Here is a 15,093-nt window from a genome sequence, read left to right as displayed (position 1 = left end):
GTGTAAAAAGTGTACGCTGTCTGCCGTTATGTGTAAAAAGTGTACGCTGTCTGCCGTTATGTGTAAAAAGTGTACGCTGTCTGCCGTTATGTGTAAAAAGGGGACGCTGTCTGCCGCTATGTTTAACAAGGGGACGCTGTCTGCGGTTATGTGTAAAAAGTGTACGCTGTCTGCCGCTATGTTTAACAAGGGCACGCTGTCTGCCGTTATGTGTAAAAAGTGTACGCTGTCTGCCGTTATGTGTAAAAAGTGTACGCTGTCTGCCGCTATGTGTAACAAGGGCACGCTGTCTGACGTTATGTGTAAAAAGGGGACGCTGTCTGCCGTTATGTGTAAAAAGTGCACGCTGTCTGCCGTTATGTGTAAAAAGAGGAATCTGTCCGTTGTAAGGTGTAAAAGGGTCTCTACCTGGTGTAGTGGTGCTACTGTGCGGCGTAATTTGAAGAATGGAGACTACTGTGCACCGTTTTATGAATTGGTATTATTTTGTGGCCACACCCCTTCCCCACGAAGCCACGCCACTATGTATTTTTGCGCGCGCCTACGGCACGCACTGCCCCTGTTTTGCATGCAGGGGTGGGGCTCCGATGCCGTTTCTTGCACACAGTGCTAAAATGTCTAGTTACGGCACTGTTGCTAAGTATCCATTTCTCTGGCCCTGAGCAGGTCCCCCTCACCAGATCCTCTCCAGGGGTGAGGGGGTGGACTTGGATGGGATGTGTGTGTGTGTGGGGGGGGGTGGGGCCCAAAGCGTTTTGTCACACCTGGGCCCACCGCTCGCTAGTTCCGCCACTGCTCCTAGGCCAACTCTCTGCTGTCCTTGGGAGCTGCAGAGCCCTGCAATAGCAAAGTATAGAGGTCAGAGATAAGACCTTTCGTGGAAGAGCGTCTCAGACATATTTTCAAGAGTGGTGAGCCCCTCCATATCTCTCTCATTGTTCCCTCCATAGTTCTCTCACATTACCCCCTCCATACTTCTGACAACCCTGTCCATAGCTCTCTCATTGCACCTAACCTCTCTAGCATTTACTACCCACCCTATAGCTCTCTCTTACTACACCCTCATGGTGCTCACTGGCCTTTCCGTAGCACTCTCTCATTGCCCCCTCCATAGCTCTCTCTCATTGCCCCCTCCATAGCTCTCTCTCATTGCCCCCTCCATAGCTCTCTCTCATTGCCCCCTCCATAGGTCACTCTCACTGCTCCCTCCATAGCGCACTCTCACTGCTCCCTCCATAGCGCACTCTCACTGCTCCCTCCATAGCGCACTCTCACTGCTCCCTCCATAGCGCTCTCTCACTGCTCCCTCCATAGCGCTCTCTCACTGCTCCCTCCATAGCGCTCTCTCACTGCTCCCTCCATAGCGCTCTCTCACTGCTCCCTCCATAGCGCTCTCTCACTGCTCCCTCCATAGCGCTCTCTCACTGCTCCCTCCATAGCGCTCTCTCTCTGCTCCCTCCATAGCGCTCTCTCTCTGCTCCCTCCTGTCAAAGTCAAAAATATTACATACAGACAAATAAAAACTCCAAACAGAGAGGTCTCTGTTCGTGCGCATACACGCAGCATGCACAGGATATACGGTAGCATACGCATCCACACAGACAAGCCACAAAGATATATTCAACACACACACATTTCATACAACAAATAAATTACACACAGACAAAACATGACAAGCACCAGACATTATAATGTATTTATATAAAAAAGTGTAACATCAGATATATATGTATTATTGGAACGGAACAAGCTAAATATATCATGCTTAGTGTCAAAATGATCAGGAGAATGTGTGTATTAATTTGATAGCTATGGGTAAATTGTAGTACATTGCAACAATTAGTTATGATTAAGTGTATGAAATCTAAAATCACTCTTATTAGAACAAAGAACTTCCTGAAGACAGCATGTGTGCAGCAAAAACCAGTGGCTAACCCCTATAACTGCATCTTCAAATTGGACATTGTTTGCATATGAACTGACCAATAACACAAGGAATGAGAGACCTCCCTCTCCTGTACCAATGGAAGGAGACCGAAACCAACAACCTGTAAATTCCCACTTTTTGATATAGGCAGTTTTTGTAAGGCATAGTTAGTTGCTGTTGCTGAGATGGAGGAAAGTTCTATGGGACAGGGCGACGTATGTTGGCTGTATCTGCTTCTTATGTAACTATAACTCTGTACCACTTACCAAGGCTTATACATGTTATATTGAATTATATATTGTACACGTGTTATTTTGTATGCATACCACTTTTAAATATCAAATCCATATATATCTCTGTGCGTTGGACCTCAGTATACCATGTGTGTGACTTTTGTTTTCTCTTAAGGGACATAGTGTTGCGACGTACAGCGCACTTTTATCGTATATGGTTATGGTTATATGCGCCTTGCGTCCGCAGGATATATTAACGCTGACATTGAAATGTTTATTTAGAAATAATTTGAAATTCACACTCGATAGTGCTCTCTCACTGCCCCCTCCATAGCGCTCTCTCACTGCCCCCTCCATAGCTCTCTCTCACTGCCCCCTCCATATCCCTCTTACTACCTCTTGCATAGCTCTGTCTCACTACCTCTTACATAGCTCATTTTCTGCCCCCCTATACATCAATTCCCACTCCGTTCTAGGGCTTGAAGGCTATACTACTTTGGATATCTTCAACTGATCACAGTTGTGGCCAAGAAATTATGAATATATTTGTCTGTTTATGACCGTTATTTAAAAACCCTCTCCTTTTCCTAGATTCTCTAGATGCGTGCAGTCTGGTTTAGGAGACGAAATTCTTTCACTAGCACTATTCTATGGCTTGATGGATACAGAACAAACCGCACAGGCTATTAAAAAGTTGTGTTAAGTGCTTAAAATTCATGTCCCTGTGTATGAGACCTTGCTATAGTAGAATCTCTGTTTTTCTGATGTGACTGCTTTTTTTTTTTTATGATCACCTGAGCAGTTGATTTATACTGTTTTCACCGCCTCTGCCAGCATCTTGAACATAATTTTATCATCTTTGTTCAATAAAGTTGCCTTTTTGTAGTGCTCACAAACCAAATTGTTCATGGCACATTCTAGTTTTTACAGTTATGAAAGTTTTAAAATCTTTGAACACATCATATCTTTTCATATTCACGTTGTATAACTATGATTTATTGTGGCTTTCTGAAATTCTATATTTCTGGAGAATGTATTTATAGCACATTCTTCCCTATTGTTGCTACTGCAAACTTTTATTCATAGAGATAATAAAATCACATAATCACCTTAGAGTTCTCCATCTACAATCTGCTCTCTGTAGTTTGCTTATTTTATATGAAATTTCCCAGGCCCGAAAGTTTGTAAAAGTTATTATGGATAAACAGCCGTAAATAGCAAAAATTATTTTGTAGTGGGCAATTTAATCCTATTTTGTACTTTCATGTGAAGTGTGGTTCATTTCATATATGATCTGTATTGATGAAAGGACATGACACTGCCGTTTCATCTGGCTCGACGGGTGCAGTTATCACTGATGGCATTAGCTGAGCTCTGGAAACCAATATGTATTGCACACCCAGATTTTGTAGACGAATGGAATGTTGTAACTCTGTAATTCTGCTGTACAGCAGACATTACACATGAATGAATTTATTAGATATGTGACTAATACTCGCATTACTGTCTTACTGTGCGTAATTAGTAAAAGCTGTAAAAGTGTTTTTTAAACTGAGAGGGAAGCCTGCAGCAGCTGCCAATGCTGGATCCCACCCGGGAAGGACCCGTTTCCAATTCCCGGGTGGGATCCGGCATTGGCAGTGTGAAAGGGGTATTATTTGTAAATATATGCATGGTTCAGATGTTTCAAAAGTGCACACAGAAGAATGTTATATCGTTCTCGCTCTCTCTCTGTATTAACTCTGTGTGTGTGTGTATGTATATATATATATATATATATATATATATATATATATAGATCAGATTTGTTTTATGTTATCTGACAACAACCTCTGTTTTACAATGACACGCAGGACGCAGTGGTATTGGCCATGAAGAGATGAAGAAAAGAAAGGCAGAAGAAACATTAGAAAACTACAGGCGAAAGATCCAGATGAGAAAACAGGCAGAAGAAAGGGCCGCGGACGACTTCAGGTAGTGTCCTCACACTGCCAACAATGTAATTTGAAAAAGTATTTGAGGTCACTACCTTATACTCAGGGCTTGACCATGATCCATTGATTCCCAAGATTCTAGTTTTCTCTCTCTCCGTTTGTAAATAAAAAAATAAATAAAAAAAGCACACCTAAAACTGAGTAATTTGGGCACTTCAGTAGTGACTGGGCCCTAAGTAGGAGACTAATTTCTAAGGGCTAGTCCAGCTTTGCTTGTACTGAGTACACAACTCGCCGTAAGCATAGGTGTAGCCAGCATTGTATTTTTCTATACAGCAGTATCTATTTCCAGGTGCCCACAAGTCTTTCAGACACCCAGTTTTCTAATAATATTTCTGAGAGTATTTGTTCCAGAAAGGTAGACTTTGTCATATGAATTGTTGAGAAAAGTAGCAATAATCATTTCTCTATCGTCCTAGTGGATGCTGGGGTTCCTGAAAGGACCATGGGGAATAGCGGCTCCGCAGGAGACAGGGCACAAAAAGTAAAGCTTTATGATCAGGTGGTGTGTACTGGCTCCTCCCCCTATGACCCTCCTCCAAGCCCCAGTTAGGTTTTTGTGCCCGTCCGAGAAGGGTGCAATCTAGGTGGCTCTCCTAAAGAGCTGCTTAGAAAAGTTTAGCTTAGGTTTTTTATTTTACAGTGAGTCCTGCTGGCAACAGGATCACTGCAACGAGGGACTTAGGGGAGAAGAAGTGAACTCACCTGCGTGCAGGATGGATTGGCTTCTTTGGCTACTGGACATTAGCTCCAGAGGGACGATCACAGGTACAGCCTGGATGGTCACCGGAGCCTCGCCGCCGGCCCCCTTGCAGATGCTGAAAAGAGAAGAAGGTCCAGAATCGGCGGCAGAAGACTCCTCAGTCTTCTTAAGGTAGCGCACAGCACTGCAGCTGTGCGCCATTGCTCTCAGTACACTTCACACGGCAGTCACTGAGGGTGCAGGGCGCTGGGGGGGGGCGCCCTGGGAAGCAATGTAAACCTATTTTTTGGCATAAAATACCTCACATATAGCCTCCGGGGGCTATATGGAGATATTTAACCCCTGCCAGAATCCGTTAAAGAGCGGGAGACGAGCCCGCCGAAAAAGGGGCGGGGCCTATCTCCTCAGCACACAGCGCCATTTTCCTCACACAGCTCTGCTGGTCAGGAAGGCTCCCAGGCTCTCCCCTGCACTGCACTACAGAAACAGGGTAAAACAAGAGAGGAGGGGCAAAATTGTGGCAAAATTATATATATTAAAGCAGCTATATAGGGAGCACTTATTATAAGGCTATCCCTGTCATATATAGCGCTTTTGGTGTGTGCTGGCAAACTCTCCCTCTGTCTCCCCAAAGGGCTAGTGGGGTCCTGTCTTCTTTAAGAGCATTCCCTGTGTGTCTGCTGTGTGTCGGTACGTGTGTGTCGACATGTATGAGGACGATATTGGTGTGGAGGTGGAGCAATTGCCAAATATGGGGATGTCACCCCCTAGGGAGTCGACACCAGAATGGATGGCTTTATTTATGGAATTACGGGATAGTGTCAACACGCTAAAGCAGTCGTTTGACGACATGAGACGGCCGGACAATCAATCAGCACCTGTCCAGGCGCCTCAAACACCGTCAGGAGCTGTAAAACGCCCGTTACCTCAGTCGGTCGACACGGACCCAGACACAGGCACTGATTCCAGTGGCGACGGTGACGAATCAACCGTATTTTCCAGTAGGGCCACACGTTATATGATTTTGGCAATGAAGGAGGCGTTACATATTGCTGATACTACAGGTACCACAAAACAGGGTATTATGTGGGGTGTGAAAAAACTACCTATAGTTTTTCCTGAATCAGATGAATTAAATGAGGTGTGTGATGAAGCGTGGGTTGCCCCCGATAAAAAACTGCTAATTTCAAAGAAGTTATTGGCTTTATACCCTTTCCCGCCAGAGGTTAGGGCGCGCTGGGAAACACCTCCTAGGGTGGACAAGGCGCTCACACGCTTATCAAAACAAGTGGCGTTACCCTCTCCTGAGACGGCCGCACTTAAAGATCCAGCAGATAGGAGGATGGAAAATATCCAAAAAAGTATATACACACATACAGCTGTTATACTACGACCAGCTATAGCGACAGCCTGGATGTGCAGTGCTGGGGTAGCTTGGTCAGAGTCCCTGATTGAAAATATTGATACCCTGGATAGGGACAATGTTTTACTGTCTTTAGAGCAAATAAAGGATGCGTTTCTTTATATGCGTGATGCACAGAGGGATATTTGCACACTGGCATCACGGGTAAGTGCTATGTCCATTTCGGCCAGAAGAAGTTTATGGACGCGACAGTGGTCAGGTGATGCGGACTCAAAACGGCATATGGAAGTTTTGCCGTATAAAGGGGAGGAGTTATTTGGTGTTGGTCTATCGGATTTGGTGGCCACGGCTACAGCCGGGAAATCCACCTTTTTACCTCAAGTCACTCCCCAATAGAAAAAGACACCGACTTTTCAGCCGCAGCCCTTTCGTTCCTTTAAAAACAAGAGAGCAAAGGGATATTCACATCTGCCACGAGGCAGAGGAAAGGGGAAGAGACTGCAACAGGCAGCTCCTTCCCAGGAACAGAAGCCCTCCCCCGCTTCTACAAAAGCCTCAGCATGACGCTGGGGCTTCTCAAGCGGACTCGGGGGCGGTGGGGGGTCGTCTCAAGAATTTCAGCGCGCAGTGGGCTCACTCGCAGGTGGATCCCTGGATCCTGCAGATAATATCTCAGGGTTACAGGTTGGAACTAGAGACGTCTCCATCTCGCCGTTTCCTGAAGTCTGCTTTACCAACGTCCCCCTCCGACAGGGTGACGGTCTTGGAAGCCATTCACAAGCTGTACTCTCAGCAGGTGATAGTCAAGGTACCCCTTTTACAACAAGGAAAGGGGTATTATTCCACTCTATTTGTAGTACCGAAGCCGGATGGCTCGGTAAGACCTATTCTAAATCTGAAATCCTTGAACCTGTACATAAAAAAGTTCAAGTTCAAGATGGAGTCACTCAGAGCGGTGATAGCGAACCTGGAAGAAGGGGACTTTATGGTATCCTTGGACATCAAGGATGCGTATCTCCACGTTCCAATTTACCCCTCACACCAGGGGTACCTCAGGTTCGTCGTACAGAACTGTCACTATCAGTTTCAGACGCTGCCGTTTGGATTGTCCACGGCACCTCGGGTCTTTACCAAGGTAATGGCCGAGATGATGATTCTTCTTCGAAGAAAAGGCGTATTAATTATCCCATACTTGGACGATCTCCTAATAAGGGCAAGGTCCAGAGAACAGCTAGAGATGGGACTAGCACTGTCTCAAGAAGTGCTAAAGCAGCACGGGTGGATTCTGAATATTCCAAAATCCCAGTTAATTCACGACAACACGTCTGCTGTTCTTAGGGATGATTCTGGACACGGTTCAGAAAAAGGTTTTTCTCCCGGAGGAAAAAGCCAAGGAGTTATCCGAACTTGTCAGGAACCTCCTAAAACCAGGAAAGGTGTCTGTACATCAATGCACAAGAGTCCTGGGAAAAATGGTGGCTTCTTACGAAGCAATTCCATTCGGCAGATTCCACGCAAGAGTTTTCCAGAGGGATCTGCTGGACAAATGGTCAGGGTCGCATCTTCAGATGCACCAGCGGATAACCCTGTCTCCAAGGACAAGGGTATCTCTTCTGTGGTGGTTGCAGAGTGCTCATCTATTGGTGGGCCGCAGATTCGGCATACAGGATTGGATCCTGGTGACCACGGACGCCAGCCTGAGAGGCTGGGGAGCAGTCACACAAGGAAGAAACTTCCAGGGCGTGTGGTCGAGCCTGGAAACGTCTCTTCACATAAACATTCTGGAACTAAGAGCAATCTACAATGCTCTAAGCCAGGCAGAACCTCTGCTTCAAGGAAAACCGGTGTTGATCCAGTCGGACAACATCACGGCAGTCGCCCATGTAAACAGACAGGGCGGCACAAGAAGCAGGAGTGCAATGGCAGAAGCTGCAAGGATTCTTCGCTGGGCGGAGAATCATGTGATAGCACTGTCAGCAGTGTTCATCCCGGGAGTGGACAACTGGGAAGCAGACTTCCTCAGCAGACACGACCTTCACCCGGGAGAGTGGGGACTTCATCCAGAAGTTTTCCACATGCTTGTAACCCGTTGGGAAAGACCAATGGTGGACATGATGGCGTCTCGCCTCAACAAAAAACTGGACAGGTATTGCGCCAGGTCAAGAGATCCGCAGGCAATAGCTGTGGACGCGCTGGTAACGCCTTGGGTGTACCAGTCGGTGTATGTGTTTCCTCCTCTGCCTCTCATACCAAAAGTATTGAGAATTATACGGCAAAGAGGCGTAAGAACGATACTAGTGGCTCCGGATTGGCCAAGAAGGACTTGGTACCCGGAACTTCAAGAGATGATCACGGAGGATCCGTGGCCTCTACCTCTGAGAAGGGACCTGCTTCAGCAGGGTCCCTGTCTGTTTCAAGACTTACCGCGGCTGCGTTTGACGGCATGGCGGTTGAACGCCGGATCCTAAAGGGAAAAGGCATTCTGGAAGAAGTCATTCCTACCTTGATTAAAGCAAGGAAGGAAGTAACCGCGCAACATTATCACCGCATTTGGCGAAAATATGTTGCGTGGTGCGAGGATCGGAGTGCTCCGACGGAGGAATTTCAACTGGGTCGATTCCTACATTTCCTGCAATCAGGATTGTCTATGGGTCTCAAATTGGGATCTATTAAGGTTCAAATTTCGGCCCTGTCGATTTTCTTCCAGAAAGAATTGGCTTCAGTTCCTGAAGTCCAGACCTTTGTTAAGGGAGTACTGCATATACAGCCCCCTGTGGTGCCTCCAGTGGCACCGTGGGATCTCAATGTTGTTTTGGACTTTCTCAAATCTCATTGGTTTGAACCACTAAAAAATGTGGATTTGAAATATCTCACATGGAAAGTGACCATGCTACTAGCCCTGGCTTCGGCCAGGAGAGTGTCAGAACTGGCAGCTTTATCTTACAAAAGCCCATATCTGATTTTCCATTCGGACAGGGCAGAACTGCGGACTCGTCCGCATTTTCTCCCTAAGGTGGTGTCAGCATTTCATCTGAACCAGCCTATTGTAGTGCCTGCGGCTACAAGCGACTTGGAGGACTCCAAGTTGTTGGACGTTGTCAGAGCTTTAAAAATATACATTTCAAGGACAGCTGGAGTCAGGAAATCTGACTCACTGTTTATACTATATGCTCCCAACAAGTTGGGCGCTCCTGCGTCTAAGCAGACTATTGCTCGCTGGATTTGTAGTACGATTCAGCTTGCACATTCTGTGGCAGGCCTGCCACAGCCAAAATCGGTAAATGCCCACTCCACAAGGAAGGTGGGTTCTTCTTGGGCGGCTGCCCGAGGGGTCTCGGCATTACAACTCTGCCGAGCGGCTACGTGGTCGGGGGAGAACACGTTTGTAAAATTCTACAAATTTGATACCCTGGCTAAGGAGGACCTGGAGTTCTCTCATTCGGTGCTGCAGAGTCATCCGCACTCTCCCGCCCGTTTGGGAGCTTTGGTATAATCCCCATGGTCCTTTCAGGAACCCCAGCATCCACTAGGACGATAGAGAAAATAAGAATTTACTTACCGATAATTCTATTTCTCGGAGTCCGTAGTGGATGCTGGGCGCCCATCCCAAGTGCGGATTATCTGCAATAATTGTACATAGTTATTGTTACCTAAATCGGGTTATTGTTGTAGGGAGCCATCTTTCAGAGGCTCCTCTGTTATCATACTGTTAACTGGGTTTAGATCACAGGTTGTACGGTGTGATTGGTGTGGCTGGTATGAGTCTTACCCGGGATTCATAAATCCTTCCTTATTGTGTACGCTCGTCCGGGCACAGTATCCTAACTGAGGCTTGGAGGAGGGTCATAGGGGGAGGAGCCAGTACACACCACCTGATCATAAAGCTTTACTTTTTGTGCCCTGTCTCCTGCGGAGCCGCTATTCCCCATGGTCCTTTCAGGAGCCCCAGCATCCACTACGGACTCCGAGAAATAGAATTATCGGTAAGTAAATTCTTATTTTCTCTAACGTCCTAGAGGATGCTGGGACTCTGTAAGGACCATGGGGATAGACGGGCTCCGCAGGAGACATGGGCACTTTAAGAAAGACTTTGACTCTGGGTGTGCACTGGCTCCTCCCTCTATGCCCCTCCTCCAGACCTCAGTTTGATACTGTGCCCAGAGGAGATGGGTGCACTGCAGGGAGCTCTCCTGAGTTTCCTGCTAAGAAAGTATTTTAATTAGGTTTTTTATTTTCAGGGAGCACTGCTGGCAACAGACTCCCTGCATCGTGGGACTGAGGAGAGAGAAACAGCCCTACTTCTCTGAATTTCAAGGTCCTGTTTCTTAGGCTACTGGACACCATTAGCTACAGAGGGAGTCGGAACACAGGTCTCACCCCAGAGAAGGTCCCAGAGCCGCGCCGCCGCCCTCCTCGCAGAGCCAGAATATAGAAGCCGGGTGAGTATGAGAAATAAGAAGGCTTCAAAGGCGGCAGAAGACTTCGTGATCTTCACTGAGGTAACGCACAGCACTGCAGCTGTGCGCCATTGCTCCCATACATACACCTCACACACTCCGGTCACTGTAAGGGTGCAGGGCGCAGGGGGGGCGCCCTGGGAAGCAATATAAACCTCTATTATGGCATAAACACATATATACATGTACAGCTGGGCACTGTACATGTATATAAAGAGCCCCCGCCATGTTTTTGAATAATTTGAGCGGGACAGAAGCCCGCCGCCGAGGGGGCGGGGCTTCTCCCTCAGCACTCACCAGCGGCATTTTTCTCCACAGCACAGCGCTGAGAGGAAGCTCCCCGGACTGTTCCCTGCTTGCTGAGGTGACAGTGGGTTTTTCAAGAGTAGGGGGGGCACATAATTGGTGAAAAACGTGTGCATGTAGCTGCTGCGTGGCTTCCATCTTGTGTATTTCACTCCGCTTGCTACTCCTATATCCTGTAGCCTGAGGGGGCTAAGTGCGTCAGGTTTATTAACTGGTATAGGGATTTCACAAGATATACTTATTGTGTATTTCTCTATCGTCCTAGTGGATGCTGGGGTTCCTGAAAGGACCATGGGGAATAGCGGCTCCGCAGGAGACAGGGCACAAAAAGTAAAGCTTTTCCGATCAGGTGGTGTGCACTGGCTCCTCCCCCTATGACCCTCCTCCAGACTCCAGTTAGATTTTTGTGCCCGGCCGAGAAGGGTGCAATCTAGGTGGCTCTCCTAAAGAGCTGCTTAGAGAAAGTTTAGCTAGGTTTTTTATGTTACAGTGATTCCTGCTGGCAACAGGATCACTGCAGCGAGGGACTGAGGGGAGAAGGAGTCAACTCACCTGCGTGCAGGATGGATTGGCTTCTTGGCTACTGGACATCAAGCTCCAGAGGGACGATCACAGGTACAGCCTGGATGGTCACCGGAGCCGCGCCGCCGGCCCCCTTGCAGATGCTGAAGACAGAAGAGGTCCAGAATCGGCGGCTGAAGACTCCTGCAGTCTTCTAAAGGTAGCGCACAGCACTGCAGCTGTGCGCCATTTTCCTCTCAGCACACTTCACACGGCAGTCACTGAGGGTGCAGGGCGCTGGGAGGGGGGCGCCCTGGGAGGCAAAATAGTACCTATAAAGGCTAAAAATACCTCACATATAGCCCTAGAGGCTATATGGAGATATTTAACCCCTGCCTGATTTCTCAAAATAGCGGGAGACGAGCCCGCCGGAAAAGGGGCGGGGCCTATCTCCTCAGCACACGGCGCCATTTCCTCTCACAGCTCCGCTGGTCAGGACGGCTCCCAGGTCTCTCCCCTGCACTGCACTACAGAAACAGGGTAAAACAGAGAGGGGGGGCAAATTTATGGCGATATTTTTATATAACAAAGCAGCTATAGGGGAGCACTTATTATAAGGCTATCCCTGATATATATATAGCGCTTTTGGTGTGTGCTGGCAAACTCTCCCTCTGTCTCCCCAAAGGGCTAGTGGGTCCTGTCTTCATTAGGAGCATTCCCTGTGTGTCTGCTGTGTGTCGGTACGTGTGTGTCGACATGTATGAGGACGATATTGGTGTGGAGGCGGAGCAATTGCCAAATATGGGGATGTCACCTCCTAGGGGGTCGACACCAGAATGGATGCCTTTATTTATGGAACTACGGGATAGTGTCAACACGCTAAAGCAGTCGTTTGACGACATGAGACGGCCGGACAATCAATTAGTGCCTGTCCAGGCGACTCAAACACCGTCAGGGGCTGTGAAACGCCCTTTGCCTCAGTCGGTCGACACAGACCCAGACACAGGCGATGACTCCAGTGGTGACGGTGACGAATCAACCGTATTTTCCAGTAGGGCCACACGTTATATGATTTTGGCAATGAAGGAGGCGTTACATTTAGCTGATACTACAGGTACCACTAAACAGGGTATTATGTGGGGTATGAAAAAACTACCTATAGTTTTTCCTGAATCAGAAGAACTAAATGACGTGTGTAATGAAGCGTGGGTTGCCCCTGATAAAAAGCTGATAATTTCAAAGAAATTATTGGCATTATACCCTTTCCCGCCAGAGGTTAGGGAGCGCTGGGAAACACCTCCTAGGGTGGACAAGGCGCTAACACGCTTATCTAAACAAGTGGCGTTACCCTCTCCTGAGACGGCCGCACTTAAAGATCCATCAGATAGGAGGATGGAAAATATCCAAAAAAGTATATACACACATGCAGGTGTTATACTACGACCAGCTGTAGCAACTGCCTGGATGGGCAGTGCGGGGGTAGTTTGGTCAGAATCCCTGATTGAAAATATTGATACCCTGGACAGGGACAATATTTTACTGTCGTTAGAACAAATAAAGGATGCATTTCTTTATATGCGTGATGCACAGAGGGATATATGCACACTGGCATCACGGGTAAGTGCTATGTCCATTTCGGCCAGAAGAGCTTTATGGACGCGACAGTGGACAGGCGATGCGGATTCAAAACGGCATATGGAAGTTTTGCCGTATAAGGGGGAGGAGTTATTTGGAGTCGGTCTATCAGATTTGGTGGCCACGGCTACAGCCGGGAAATCCACCTTTCTACCTCAAGTCACTCCCCAACAGAAAAAGGCACCGACTTTTCAACCGCAGCCCTTTCGTTCCTTTAAAAATAAGAGAGCAAAGGGCTATTCATATTTGCCACGAGGCAAAGGTCGAGGGAAGAGACAGCAACACGCAGCTCCTTCCCAGGATCAGAAGCCCTCCCCGGCTTCTACAAAAGCCTCAGCATGACGCTGGGGCTTCTCAAGCGGACTCGGGGACGGTGGGCGGTCGTCTCAAAAATTACAGCGCGCAGTGGGCTCACTCGCAAGTAGATCCCTGGATCCTGCAGATAATATCTCAGGGATACAGGTTGGAATTAGAGACAGATCCACCTCGCCGTTTCCTGAGGTCTGCTTTACCAACGTCCCCCTCCGAAAGGGAGACGGTGTTGGAAGCCATTCACAAGCTGTACTCTCAGCAGGTGATAGTCAAGGTACCTCTTCTGCAACAAGGGAAGGGGTATTATTCCACTCTTTTTGTGGTACCGAAGCCGGATGGCTCGGTAAGGCCTATTCTAAATCTGAAGTCCTTGAACCTGTACATAAAGAAGTTCAAGTTCAAAATGGAGTCACTCAGAGCAGTGATAGCGAACCTGGAAGAGGGGGACTTTATGGTATCCTTGGACATCAAGGATGCGTATCTCCACGTTCCAATTTACCCCTCACACCAGGGGTACCTCAGGTTCGTTGTACAAAACTGTCACTATCAGTTTCAGACGCTGCCGTTCGGATTGTCCACGGCACCTCGGATCTTTACAAAGGTAATGGCCGAGATGATGATTCTTCTTCGAAGAAAAGGCGTATTAATTATCCCATACTTGGACGATCTCCTAATAAGGGCGAGGTCCAGAGAACAGCTAGAGATGGGATTAGCACTGTCTCAAGAAGTGCTAAAACAGCACGGGTGGATTCTGAATATTCCAAAATCCCAGTTAATGCCGACAACTCGTCTGCTGTTCCTAGGGATGATTCTGGACACGGTTCAGAAAAAGGTTTTTCTCCCGGAGGAAAAAGCCAAGGAGTTATCCGAGCTTGTCAGGAACCTCCTAAAACCAGGAAAGGTGTCTGTACATCAATGCACAAGAGTCCTGGGAAAAATGGTGGCTTCTTACGAAGCGATTCCATTCGGCAGATTCCACGCAAGAATTTTCCAAAGGGATCTGTTGGACAAATGGTCAGGGTCGCATCTTCAGATGCACCTACGGATAACCCTGTCTCCAAGGACAAGGGTGTCGCTTCTGTGGTGGTTGCAGAGTGCTCATCTATTGGAGGGCCGCAGATTCGGAATACAGGATTGGATCCTGGTGACCACGGACGCCAGCCTGAGAGGCTGGGGAGCAGTCACACAAGGAAGAAACTTCCAGGGAGTATGGACGAGCCTGGAAACGTCTCTTCACATAAACATTCTGGAACTAAGAGCAATATACAATGCTCTAAACCAGGCAGAACCTCTGCTTCAGGGAAAACCGGTATTGATCCAGTCGGACAACATCACGGCAGTCGCCCATGTGAACAGACAGGGCGGCACAAGAAGCAGGAGGGCAATGGCAGAAGCTGCAAGGATTCTTCGCTGGGCAGAGAATCATGTGATAGCACTGTCAGCAGTGTTCATCCCGGGAGTGGACAACTGGGAAGCAGACTTCCTCAGCAGACACGATCTTCACCCGGGAGAGTGGGGACTTCATCCTCCAGAAGTCTTCCACATGCTGGTAACCCGTTGGGAAAGACCAATGGTGGACATGATGGCGTCTCGCCTCAACAAAAAACTGGACAGGTATTGCGCCAGGTCAAGAGATCCGCAGGCAATAGCTGTGGACGCGCT

General features: G+C 47.9%; 1 protein-coding gene across 2 annotated transcripts in view; it reads left to right on the top strand.

The window, feature by feature from the left end:
* GPATCH11 (G-patch domain containing 11) overlaps positions 1–15,093 on the top strand; it is a 253,848-nt gene that overhangs the window by 125,409 nt on the left and 113,346 nt on the right. For both annotated transcript variants that reach the window (XM_063917973.1, XM_063917974.1), the window contains exon 4: positions 4,014–4,134. In XM_063917973.1, coding sequence (XP_063774043.1) covers positions 4,014–4,134 — 121 coding nt within the window. The remainder of the gene's footprint in view (positions 1–4,013; positions 4,135–15,093) is intronic.

The sequence above is a fragment of the Pseudophryne corroboree genome, chromosome 4, assembly GCF_028390025.1.
Source record: "Pseudophryne corroboree isolate aPseCor3 chromosome 4, aPseCor3.hap2, whole genome shotgun sequence".
NCBI lineage: Eukaryota > Metazoa > Chordata > Amphibia > Anura > Myobatrachidae > Pseudophryne > Pseudophryne corroboree.
Note: the sequence above shows the minus strand (reverse complement) of the source record. Positions and strands in the feature narration are given on the sequence as shown.